The sequence below is a fragment of the Erinaceus europaeus genome, chromosome 14 (genome assembly GCF_950295315.1).
Source record: "Erinaceus europaeus chromosome 14, mEriEur2.1, whole genome shotgun sequence".
NCBI classification, from domain to species: Eukaryota; Metazoa; Chordata; class Mammalia; order Eulipotyphla; family Erinaceidae; genus Erinaceus; species Erinaceus europaeus.
This window is the reverse complement of record NC_080175.1, coordinates 36,955,748-36,968,754: the sequence shown is the minus strand read 5'-3', so window position 1 is coordinate 36,968,754 and position 13,007 is coordinate 36,955,748. Positions and strand designations below refer to the sequence as shown.

At 44.0% G+C, this 13,007-nt stretch overlaps 1 protein-coding gene across 4 annotated transcripts; it reads left to right on the top strand.

The window, feature by feature from the left end:
- The first annotated feature begins 3,537 nt into the window (after window positions 1–3,537).
- FIGNL1 (fidgetin like 1) lies at window positions 3,538–12,235 on the top strand. Of its 4 annotated transcripts, none has more exons than XM_016190464.2 (4): window positions 3,538–3,610; window positions 4,788–4,982; window positions 7,147–7,205; window positions 9,594–12,235. In XM_016190464.2, the coding sequence occupies exon 4, from the start codon at window positions 9,604–9,606 to the stop codon at window positions 11,635–11,637; it is 2,034 nt and encodes a 677-aa protein (XP_016045950.1). In that variant the 5' UTR covers window positions 3,538–3,610; window positions 4,788–4,982; window positions 7,147–7,205; window positions 9,594–9,603; the 3' UTR covers window positions 11,638–12,235. The 4 variants fall into 4 exon arrangements, with proteins under 4 accessions (XP_016045950.1, XP_060027523.1, XP_016045951.1 ...); XM_016190465.2 differs by having other exon boundaries at window positions 3,541–3,662; XM_060171540.1 differs by lacking the exon at window positions 4,788–4,982 and having other exon boundaries at window positions 3,539–3,662.
- Window positions 12,236–13,007: the final 772 nt, after the last annotated feature.

The following is a 13,007-nucleotide window of genomic DNA, read 5'->3' as shown; positions in this document are numbered from 1 at the left end:
ATCTCACTCCATCCTCTTTCCTACCACCTTCCACAAAACCAATGCTTTCAAACATATCCCAGCAAACTGGAAGCACAGTGCTTGAGGCTCTATTCTCTTTCTACTGAAAATAACAAAGGAGATCACCAAAGTGGATTTTGGCATCTATTTGAGTGCATATTTAGAATATTCATGAATACAGAAATTAGTAGCCATCTTTTAGTCTCTTAGATCAAACAGTCACTTTTCTGTAATTCTTTTTTTGTTTTGTTTTTGTTTTTAACCAGAGCACTGCTCAGCACTGGCTTATGGCTGTGAGGGGAGGGGAAGAAGGATGGGACTGAACCTGGGACTTTGGAACCTCAAGCATGAGAGTCTCTTTACATAACCATGATGCTATCTACCCCACCCACTCACAGTTACTTTACTGTAGATGAAAACCACTCTTCTTGCAAGTTCAAAAGAAAAAAAAAATCCACTCACAATACACTCTGATATCAGAATTAAAGATGAAATCTGCATAGCTCTAACTAAAATTTTCCATATTATGCTGAAGTATTCGGATAGCATTTTTAAATAATCCACTTTGGTTAAGGGGCTAGACTGGCGCACCTGGTTAAGCACATACTTTATACTATGTATATGGACCTGGGTTCACACTCCTGCTCCCCAGTTGCAGAACAGAAGCTTCACAAGCAGTGAAGCAGGTCTGCAGATATTTTTCTCCCTCTCTGTCCCCTCCTTCCCTTTCAATTTCTCTGTTTCTATCAAATACAAACGAAGGGGAAAATGGTCGCCATGAGCCCCAAACCCCAGTGAAACCCTGGTGGATGGATACAGTATGAGGGTTTAAATGCATCCCAGTAATATCAGTAGTAGTATACTACAACAGCACAACTTCTGTTGGTTGTAGCCTGTGCAGCTACTTCTTTGGCTTTTAGCATTGTACCTCATGTTAGTTATAATCCTTACACTACCTTCTTGAGTTAAAAGACACATTTATGGGGACAGGGTAGTGGCACTCCTGATAAGAGTGTATGGTCACCATGCACAAGGACCTAGGTTCAAGTCCCTGGTCCTTACCTACAGGAGGGAAGCTTCATGAGCAGTGAACAGTGCTGTAGGTTATCTCTTCCTCTCTTCCCTCTGCCTTTCAATCTCTGTCTCTATCAACAAAATAATAAAGCCCCCATAGGACTTTGCCCTCAATGTGGATCAACAACGGTAGAGAATGTTCCATCCTCCAAAGGGGGGTTGGATAACATATTCTATCTACCACCTGAAGATGGGTCCTGAAATTGCTGCAACTTGGAATGAAAGTTCAGACCTACAGAGATGTAGAGGTTACATAGGCTCCTATACTGAATATGGGGCCCAGATCAAATCTATGAGGCTTACAGTCAACAATATTTATACACTTTTCTCATATTTGGGAGCTACTCTCTTCCCTGATCCAGCTTTCTAGCCCTTTTTTCAGCCATGACATCACCTCCCCAGACAACAACCTGGGTCCACCTGCATATCAGATGTCAGGCTCAGGCAAAAACTAATAAAGTCATGGGCCCTGTGGAATATACCTAAGTTGACCTACTATTTCTAAAACGGAGACCCTAAATATTCATCTGCAGTATTCCAGCCTTTAGGTTCATGATTAATCAACAATTTGTATGGCTTTATATGCTAACTCTTTTTCAGCCATCAGGTTCCAGATGCTACCGTGATACCAATCGGACTTCCCTGGGCAGACGACCCCACTAATGTGTCCTGGAGCTCCGCTTCCCCAGAGCCCCACCAGGGAAAGAGAGAGGGAGGTTGGGATTATGGATCGACCTGTCAATGCCCATGTTTAGCGGGGAAGCAATTACAGAAGCCAGACCTTCCACTTTCTGTACTTCATAATGACTCTGGGTCCATACTCCCAGAGGGATAAAGACTAGGAAAGCTATCAGGGGAGGGGATGGGATACAGAACTCTGGTGGTAGGAACTGTACCTTATCCCACGGTCTTGTCAGTGTTTCCATTTTATAAATAAATACATTAAAATAATATAAATAATTTATTCTTTTGTTTATTTATTTTTTAACCAGCACACTGCTGAGCTCTGGCTTATGATGGTGCAGGAGACTGAACTTGTGACTTTGGAGCCTCAGGCATGAGAGTCTCTTTGCTATTAACTCCTGCCCCATTTATTTATTTTTTAAAGATGAAATGGAAGCTGACATTCACAAAGGGCAGGGAGTCATGCATTTAAACAATAAAAATGAGGCTTCTGGACCCGACTGCCACAGGAGTGCTGATGGAAACCCTCCAGCAGGGTGTCCATGAATTCAGCTCTGTGCTGGCACTTTCTACTTGGACACTGGATCTCACTGGGCAAGGACTCAGTCTCCTAAGGTGGTGCTTCTCTTTTTGTATTTATTTCTTTTATTTGGGGGATTAATGGTTTAGAGTAAAAGTAAATACAGTTATTGTTACATGTATAAAGTTTCTCACTCTTCTGTCAAACACCCTAAGCCCCCACCAAACAACCTAAGTCCTCCAACAACGTGCACCAGGACCTGAACCCCCCTTCCCCCCACGACTAGAGTCCTTTCCTTTGGTGCAATACACCAAACCCTCTCTGTTTGGTGTAGCTATTTCTCAGCTTCTGCCCATGAATGGTATCATCCCATATTCATCCTTCTCTTTCTGGCTTATATCACGTCACATGATTCCTTCAAGTTTCATCCAAGATGAGGTGAAATTTTTAACTTTTTACCATTTTTAATAACTGAGTACTATTCTATTCTGTATACACACCACAGCTTTCTTTGCCACTCACCTGCTGTTATACACCTGAGTTGCTTCCAGGTTTTTAATTACAAATCACGCTATGAATATAGATTACTGTTCCAACCACCAGAGCTTGCCACAACTCCCCCCCACCCCCAGGCTCCAGTCCTTTCTAGACAAGCATACAGATCTCGGAAAACCTGTCTACTCACTAGATCGCTAATTTATGACAATCGAGGCACGTGGCTATGGGCTGCCGGAGTTGGCACAGTGGCTAGCGCGCTGGACTTGCAGTGAAGGATCTACTCCCCCGCCCCTTTATTTGGTAAGTCAGAGAGAAACTGAGAGGGGAGGGGAAGCTAGACAGACACCTGCAGACAAGCTTCGCTGCTCTTAAAGTGTCTGCCCCTGTAGGTGGGGAGCTGGGGCTAGAACCCAGATCTTCGTGCACGGTCATCTGTGCATTAACCGCCCGGTCCCTACATTCGGAACACGCTTCCTTTAGATTAACGTCTTCAAGGAGCCTGCACGGAACCGCAAGGATGCCGCGGTGACCCGGCTCGGGCCGCCCCAGCTTTATGTTGGTTACTTACTACTCTCTGCCCACACACCGACGGCAGCATCTTGCTTCCGCCCGCAGCCAAGATGCTCCGCCGCGTGCCCCGCCCTTTCCCGCCACGCGCCCCGCCCCTTCCCGCCGCACGTCCCGCCCTTTCCTGCCGAGCGCCCCGCCCCACATAAGGACGCACACCCAGTACGTCATAGCGCGCAGGCGCAAAGCGACCCCCGCGCTTTTCGGAGGTTGCGCTTTTGTAGGGAATTGGGAAGACGAGTGGTCGGGGGACGCGCAGACTTCCCGGTGCGGGCGGGGCAGGACCAGGACGCCCGCCTCGGGACTCCATGGTGAAGGGGTAACTTGGGGCAGCCGCCGTCCCTCTGGCTTCCTTTGAGTTTCTTCATTGGGTTGGGGGAGTGGCCGCCGCTGGAAAGACCTGACCTCACTCGAGTCCGGGACATCCGAACGCGGGGTTTCCCTCCCTCAAAATAAAAAAACAAAAACCAGGAGGGACTTGATAGATGATGGGGGGGCGGGGATGGAAGTTTAATTCATATATATATATATATATATATATATATATATAATTTTTTTCTGGCTTCAACTGTTTTTTTCATGGTCTTATGTATTATTTTTATTAGTTATTTAACGTTGGTTTACATGATTATAAGCTAACAGGAGTATAATTTCACACCATTCCCACCACTAGAGTTCTGTGTCTCCATTCCCTCCACTGGAAACTGCAGTAGTTCTCCCCAGGTCACAGATATGGCCTGTTTTTTTCCTAAGGTTTTAACTTCACTTCTTTTTAAAAGTTTTTTATTTATTCCCTTTTTGTTGCCCTTGTTTTATTGTTGTTATTGGTGTCGTTGTTGCTGGATAGGACCGAGAGAAATGGAGAGAGGAGGGGAAGACAGAGAGGGGGAGAGAAAGACAGACACCTGCAGACCTGCTTCACCACCTGTGAAGCGACTCCCCTGCAGGTGGGGAGCTGGTGGCTCGAACCGGGATCCTTATGCCGGTCTTTGTACTTTGTGCCACGTGGCACGTGTGCGTGCCACTTGCGCTTAATCCACTCCCCTTCACTTCCTTTCTAAGCTACACCTATTAATAGGTGTCCTTCCTTTTTTCCTCTTCTCTTTCAGGTAAGAGAAATAGTGCCTGGCTTCCTCTGGTGTTTACCAGATTCATTTCCCTTTCAGTGATGGTAAAAAACAAGGTTCCCGATGACAGACACTTCGGGTCCTGGTGGAATTGGGGTCCAGCCCTCTGATTTACTTTGGGGACATAATTTCCAAGGGCAGAGAACTGCCATGACGACTGGGCAGAATTCAAACCCTGGGTTAAGGAAGCTGCCTAGGAATCAGCCTTCTGGAAAGTTTGTGTCATGCAGCTGATTATAAGTTTGTGTCATGCAGTGTTTTATTCTATTTTGATTCCCATAGTTTATATTCTAAAAGGAGCTTTATTCTGTATTCAGGAAGAAGAGATAGGTACTAGGAAACAGTCTTCTTGAAGAGGTCATTTATCCAGCAAGAGAAACAACACATTGTGAAACGGAGAAGGAAACCATCAACATAGAAATTGAACTGCAGATTGGTGCTAAGTGTTCCATCATTTTTAGGTCTGGGAAAAGCCATGCAGGGTTAAAGTGCCTTTTGGAAACCCAGACAAGGTTGGTGTCTGGATCACAGCTGGTTGTACTGCTGTTTGATTTCTATCAGTATATTATTTGTTGGGCAAATGAGTCCACTAAAAGTGAGATTTGGGAGGTGAGTATAGAAAATCTAAGGGAAAAAGAGATGAGGATGTGTGTTAACTGCTCACTTCCAGTATAGCATTAAAGGGATTAAGACAGCGAGACCAAGGAGAGAGACACAAAATGCTGCTAGCAGCACATGCCAGCTCTGGTTTTTAATGTATTTGTATTTAGAGCTTTAAGCACATTAGAATTTACCTTGCCTCTTATGTTGCTTTATTTTCTGTTATTGCCAGCAAAGTTACCACTTGGGCCCAGTGCCCGTACTGCTCCACCACTCCTGACAGCTGTTGTTTTCTCCTTTGCTCTCCTTAGAGGGTGAGAGACAGAGAGGAGAGACATTGCAGCACCACTCCAGCTTGTGAAGGTTCCCCTTTACATGGTGCTCCCATGTGACCCAGGGCTGGAATCCCCGTCCTTGCTCCACCTCCGGTGTGTGCTATGAGGCTATGTTTCTTTCTTTGTGTTTTCAACAAAGATATATGATCACCTGTCTACATTTTGACAGATCCTTGTAAGGGATATAAACCTTTTTTACTTTTATTTTCTTTTTAATTTTTAAAAAATATTTATTTACTTATTCCCTTTTGTTGTCCTTGTTTTCTATTGTTGTAGTTATTGTTATTTTTTGATGTTGTTGTTGTTAGATAGGACAGAGAGAAATGGAGAGAGGAGGGGAAGACAGAGGGGTGAGAGAAAGATAGACACCTGCAGACCTGCTTCACCACCCGTGAAGCGACTTCCCTGCAGGTGGGGAGCCAAGGGCTTGAACCGGGATCCTTATGCCGGTCCTTGTGCTTTGTGCCACCTGCACTTAACCCGCTGCACTACTGCCTGACTCCCACCTTTTAAATTTTTTATTGACAACAGGGTCATCTCGGGGACTCGGTGCCAGCACTACAAATCTATTGCTCCCAGCAGCCTTTTTTTTTTCTTTCTATTTCATTTGAGAGGGAGAGAGACAATTGCAGACCTGCTTCTCTGTTCATGAAGCTTCCTCCCTGTAGGTGGGAAGTGGGGTCCTAAAGAATGGTGAATTGTGTCCTTAACCAGTTGTGCCACCACCCGATCCCCAATATGAAACCATTTTTTATTTAAGTAGTTAGCATTCTTTTTCCTATAAACTTAATCTCTTTTGATCTGCAATATTTAAAATAAGCTAAGGAGAACAGTAACCTCAGTGAACTAATGTATCATGAGGAATGTACACATAGCTAGATATCAGACTTCATTTAACATCAGCCCAGATTCCTTTTATGTAGTAGTTTGAAGTGACTGAGTCCTATTATATTGTGTAAATGCACCACATCCTTACCCAGCCACCTATCAGCAGCCACTTTGGTTGTCCCCACATGTTGGCCTTTGTGAATAATGCTGTAAGGAGCATAGGAGTGTATCTGTTTTTCAGAAGTGTGGTTTTTCTCTCTCATTTATTTTTAATTTGGGGAGATTAATAGTGTACAGTAACTACAGTTGTTGACATGTGGGTGAAATTTCTCATCTCACCATGATAGGTGTCTGTGAAACACCCCCAGCCTAGGTTCTCCTGCACCATCATGCACCAGGACCTGACCTTCACATCTCCCAACCCCCAGTCTGTATCCTCTCCAGACTGCTTTGGTGCAATACATCAAACCCAGTCCAGGTTCTACTTTGTGTTTCTCCTTTCTGTTCTTGTTTCTCAAGTTAAGCCCATGAATAAAATCTTCCCATACACATCCTTCTCTTTAGGAGACTTCATTCCTAATAGCTGAGTAGTATTCCACTTATGTATATCGACCACAGCTTCCTCAGCCACTCCTCTGTTGTTGGACTCCTGGATTGCTTCCAGGTTTTGGTATGAACATAGGTACACACAGATCTCTTTGGTGTATTTGATTCTCTAGGATACCTGAAGTAGTATTTTCGTATCCTCAGATAAATACCTGGCACTGCTGGATCATGTGGCACTTCTAGTTTTAATAGCCTGACGTGCATTCATACTGTTTTCTCTATTGGTTGTACAAATTTGACAGAAAGTGTAGCAGGACTGCATTTTCCCCTTTCTTTTAGCATTACACTTGTTTCTTATTCTTGACAGAGGCTGTCCTTGCAGGGCTGACGTGATAGCTCGAGGTGGATTTCATTTGCATTTTGCTGGTATGTGATGACTATTTCTATGTGCCTGTTGGCCCTCTGTGCGTCTTGAGAGAAGTGTCTATTTAAATCTGCCAATTTGTTGATCTGGTCTTTCTTGTTGTTAAGTTTTATGAGGCCTTTATCTTGAATATTAATTTTTTTGTCAGATGTGAGTTGTGAATCTCATCCCATGTAATAGATAAGCCTCTTCACTTTGATGGTAGTTTATTTTACTATAAAAAACTTTTTTGATTTGATTAAGTCCTATTTATTTTTGCTTTTGTCTCCCTTCCCATTAGAATTAAATTCCCAAGGGCTTTCCCAAGGTCAATGCCAAGCCTGTTGTCTTCTAAGTATTTGATTGTTTCTGGTCAAACATTTGTGGGGGTGTTTTTATAAGTGATTTTTAAACTTCTTTTCTTTTTTAATTTAGTTAATTTGCTAGGAGAGAGGGACATGGATAGAAAAAATAGAGGAGAAAGGGACACCACACTGATTCACTGCTTGTGAAACTTCGTCCAGCAGATGGGATCAAGGGCTTGAACCTGCATTTTTGTGTGTCCTAATGTGTGCGCTTAATTGGGTGTGCCACTGCCTGGCCCATCATTTGTGTTTTTAATCCACTTAAAATTAATTTTTTGGGGGGGCAGGTGGTGGTGCACCCAGTTGAGTGCACACATTACCATATACAAGAACAGCACTTCAGGCGCCTAGTCAGGGGATAAGTGGTTGTGCACCTAGTTAAGCACATACTTTACCATGTACAAGGACCTGGGTTCAAGCCCTGGTCCCCACTTGCTGGGGGAAAGCTTCACAAACAGTCAATCAGTACTGAGAGTATTTCTTTCTGTCTTTTCCTTCCCTCTCATTTTTTTCTCTGTCTCTAGTCAATAAATAATTTTTTAAAAATAATTTACCTTTTTTTTTAAAAGGTTCACTTTATATATTTTGTGTATACAGTGCTGGGAGAGATTGTCAGAGATTGTGGGGCATCCTGTCTAAATTCACAGCAAGTAATGAAGCTGCTTGCTTGTGAATCCTGGTACTCTGGCCTGTGAGATCCCAAATCACTTCCTCCACTCAGGCTCAATTTCTACATTTGTGTAACAATTTGTGTTAAATTAAAAATTGTGATGGAGGCCGGCGGTAGCTCAGCAGGTTAAGTGCACATGATGCAAAGCGCAAGAACCAACATAAGGATCCGGTTCGATCCCCCAGCTCCCCACCTGCAGGAGGTCACTTCACAAGTGGTGAAGCAGGTCTGCAGGTGTCTATTTTTCTGTCCCCTTCTCTGTCTTCCCCTCCCTCTCTCCATTTCTCTCTGTCCTATACAACAACGGCAGAAATAACAACAATAATAATGATAAACAACAAGGGCAACAAGAGTGAAAAAAATGGCCTCCAGGAGCAGTGGATTTGTAATGCAGGCACAGAGCCCCAACAATAACCCAGGAGGCAAAAAAAAAAAAAAATGTATAGTTGTTTTTACAGCATTGATGTTATTTTAAACCCACAGCATTGTTTAGTGCTGGCTTATGGTGATATCAGGGATTGAACCTAGGACATCAGAGCCTCATGCATGAGTTTTCTTGCCTAGTCGTTTTATTATCTCCCTCACTTCAGAGTATTTTTCATGTTCAGTATTTCACTAGATTCTCACAATGATTTCCTCACATTACAGATAAGAAAGCTGAGGGCTCTGCTAGAGTAAAAGACTTTCTTAAGAGCATTCACTTAATTTTCCCTGAGACCTTACCAAATCCCCAAGCTTGGCTGGTTTTATTTCCTGTCTGTATTCCAGTTGCCTTCATTTTGTTGATTACTTTTAAATCCTTTTCATCTAAAGATGAATATTATCATTGTTTATAGGGGAAAATTTTAGGAAACAAACTGTTCGGCTCAGACCAAGTCATTAAGTCAGGTCTTTAAACTTTCATGTCTTTGGTGCTTGAAATCTGTGGTTGACTAGCTAGTTCTATTGTTGTTGTTGTTGTTATTATTACCACCACTACCAGTGTGATCGTTGAGGCTTGGTGTTGGTACTTCAAATCCATTGCTCCTGGCAGCTATTTTTTCTTCTTCTCCTTCTCCTCCTCCTCCTTTTACTTCTACTTCTACTTCTCCTCTCCCTCCCCCTCCTCCTCCTCCTCCTTCTTCCCCTATTTTATTAAGTATGGTAGAGATAAATTGAGAGGGGAGAAGGAGAGACAAAGAGAGACACCTGCAACCTGCTTTACCACTCATGAAGCTTCTCCCCTACAGGTGGGGAGCAGGGGCCTCTAACCTGGGTCCTTGTGCATGGTAATGAGTGTGCTCAACCAGATGCACCACCTACCCCTGGTGGTATATGTCCTTATAAATTTGCTATTCTCTTCCTCATATGGATTCTGTTTTTGTCATCTGTTACAGATCTTTTAAGATGCAGGCCTCCAGCTCCAGGTCTGTGCACCTCAGTGAATGGCAGAAGAATTACTTTGCAGTCACATATGGCAGCTGTACTCCTGAGCAGAAGGCAGACGCATACCGAGCACAGATCCTCCGCATTCAGTATGCATGGGCGAACGCTGAGATCTCCCAACCCTGTGCTGCCAGGCTGTTCAAGAAATATGCAGAGAAGTACTCTGCAGTCATCGATTCTGACAATGTTGAAACAGGTCTGAATAACTATGCAGAAAGTGTTTTAACTTTAGCAAGATCTCAGCAAACTGACAGTGACAAGTGGCTGTCGGGACTGTCAATAAATAATATCTTCAAAATGAGCCGTGTGCAGGGAATGATGCAAGCTGGCCAGAAATCCAGAGATGCTCTCCTGGCATCTGCTGATATCTCGCTTATGATTCATAAAGAGGCTGTCAACTCCGATGTCCCTAAAGGTAACGTTTGTGGTGGTGATTCTGGGAGAAGTGGCTCATTAATTAACACAGCTCATGGTATCACTAAGACCCCAGACTTAACAGAGAGCGGTTATTCTATGTTTCCTCAAAAAATCCAGCCACCTGTGGTAACTGACACCACCATAACACGTCCCACATCCTCAGTGCCTTTTGGTGAAGCAGCCACTGCAAAATTCCACACCACGCCACTATTTGGAAATGTCAGAAAGGAAAATAGCAGCTCTCCAAAAGCCAGCACAGGACTAAATATGTTCTCACCTAATCAGAGTGGTTTTCCTTTTGGCTGTGAAAATCTTCAAGAGAGAAAAACGTTGTATAATTTCCGCACCATCGACACACTTGCTACCCCACTGCAGCCTAAAGTTCCTAGTAAATCAGAAGGGAATGGCCCCAGGGAGGAGAGCAGCCTCCCTACTTTCAAGACTGCAAAGGAACAGCTATGGGTCGACCAGCAGAAGAAGAACCACCAACCCCAGCGTGTAGCCGCCTCATCATACGGTGGTGTAAAAAAGTCTCTGGGAGCGAGTAGGTCCCGAGGAATATTTGGAAAGTTTGTGCCTCCTATACCTAAGCAAAACGGGGGAGACCAGACCGGGGGGGTGCAGCTTAAGTCTGATGGTACAGGACCCACAGAACCAGCCCATCCAGTTGATGAACGTCTGAAGAGCTTGGAGCCAAAGATGATTGAACTTATTATGAATGAGATAATGGACCATGGGCCACCTGTGAATTGGGAAGATATCGCAGGAGTAGAATTCGCCAAAGCCACAATCAAGGAGATAGTTGTGTGGCCCATGCTGAGGCCAGACATCTTCACGGGTTTGCGAGGGCCCCCGAAAGGGATTCTGCTCTTTGGTCCTCCCGGGACTGGGAAGACCCTGATTGGGAAATGCATTGCCAGTCAGTCTGGTGCCACCTTCTTCAGCATCTCTGCTTCCTCCTTAACATCTAAATGGGTTGGCGAGGGTGAGAAAATGGTCCGGGCCTTGTTTGCTGTTGCGAGGTGTCAGCAGCCGGCTGTGATATTTATTGATGAGATCGACTCCCTCCTGTCGCAGCGTGCAGATGGTGAGCATGAATCTTCGAGAAGGATAAAGACTGAATTTTTAGTTCAGTTAGACGGAGCCACCACATCTTCTGAAGACCGGATTCTAGTCGTGGGCGCGACCAACCGGCCACAAGAAATTGACGAGGCTGCCCGGAGGCGGCTGGTGAAAAGGCTTTACATCCCTCTCCCAGAAGCACCCGCCAGGAAGCAGATAGTGACTAACCTGATGGCCAGGGAGCAGTGTTGCCTCCAGGAGAAGGAGCTCGAGCTGGTGGTGCAGCGGTCCCATGGCTTCTCAGGAGCGGACATGACCCAGCTGTGCAGAGAGGCCTCCCTGGGCCCCATCCGCAGTCTGCAGGCTGCCGACATCACCACCATAACGCCAGATCAGGTCCGGCCAATCGCCTACATTGACTTTGAAAATGCTTTCAGAACCGTGCGTCCCAGTGTATCTCCAAAAGATTTAGAACTCTATGAAAACTGGAATAAGACTTTTGGTTGTGGAAAGTAACCAGGACACCTGAAGTTACAAAATGACACCTCTGTATTTACGATCTTTTATATATAAAAAAGCTTTTATCATAGCAAACAATTCAGTAGTTCTTTGTGTATATTCTGAATTCTACACCTCTTATAAAGGAGAATAACAAAAGCTCAAGTTTTATAACTGACAGCCTATGTTAACATAAGCTTGATTTTTTCCTCTGATTGCTGTCTGGTGTGTAAATCTATTCATGCAAAATAAGAATGAGGCTTTGTTTTGTTGTTTTCTAAGAGGTCTTCAAGATGTTTAACACAAATAGTGAGCTCAGATACTCAGATAGAAACTTTAAAACTTAGATTGAGATATCTTTGTATATTCATAGTATTCATTATGAGTTTTTTTTTTTTAATCAGCTATGATAATCTTAGATTGAATTTTTTCCCATTGTTTGAGAAGTGAACACTTTAGCTTGGGTTTTTAGACTTTGAAAGATTGAATTCGTTTTTGGAAATAACCACATTTCAAGAGTATCTCTCATATATTCTGACATGCATTCCTTGGGAACTTCTATCCCAATTTCTGATCTTCTTTCATATTCTTTTGAAAATCTCTGTTCATCGAACCACCCTCTTTCACAGCACTCTGAGTAAGGAAAAACTGGACCCTGTTCTTCATGTAGCAGACTCAGGAGTTCAGCACCCAGCCAATTTTATCTCACTTCCTCTGCCCTCAGTTTCCGAGCCAAATTCCTAGTCCTCATGGATGACTAAAGCGTCAGTCCCAGAGATGGACCCATTCTCTTGCTGGTCCTCTCACGGAGTACCAGAGTAGCTCCTCATGTTTATTTCCAAGAGATGCAGCTTAGTTATCCTTCATTCCTCCCTTTCTCCCTCCTTCCCTTCCCTTCCCTTCCCTTCCCTTCCCTTCCCTTCCCTTCCTTCCTCCCCCTTCTGCCGCCCTTCTTTCTTCTTTCTTTCAACACCCAAATTCTTTCAACCTTAAAATGTTTCCAGAAAAAAGTACACCAGCTGGTTCTCCACACGTTTCCCTTTAACCCCCAACAAAATAGAAGCTTTAACAGATATCTAGAATGGAACTTCCCTTTTAAATTAGTGGACTAAACCTTTCCTACTCTCCTGTGTTCTGAGAAGACAAGACTAAATTCATGATTATAAAGTGAACAGGAACATGCCTCTTCCTGACAGGTCATTTTAGGTGTTGTCTGCAAGTTACAAGGCAGTCCCTAGCACTACTATAAGCCAGAGTTCAGTAGCGCTCTGCTTACAAATGTAGAAGTATAAATAAAGGGCTGAGTGGTGGCACATTTGCTTGATTAAAATTTAATATTAAAATGGTCTACGACCCGGGTTCAAGCCCCTAGTCCCCACCTGCAGGGG

Bases quoted from the DNA above. Each gene is read 5' to 3' on its own strand.
- FIGNL1 (XM_016190464.2), top strand. From the start codon at position 9,604: ATGCAGGCCTCCAGCTCCAGGTCTGTGCACCTCAGTGAATGGCAGAAG.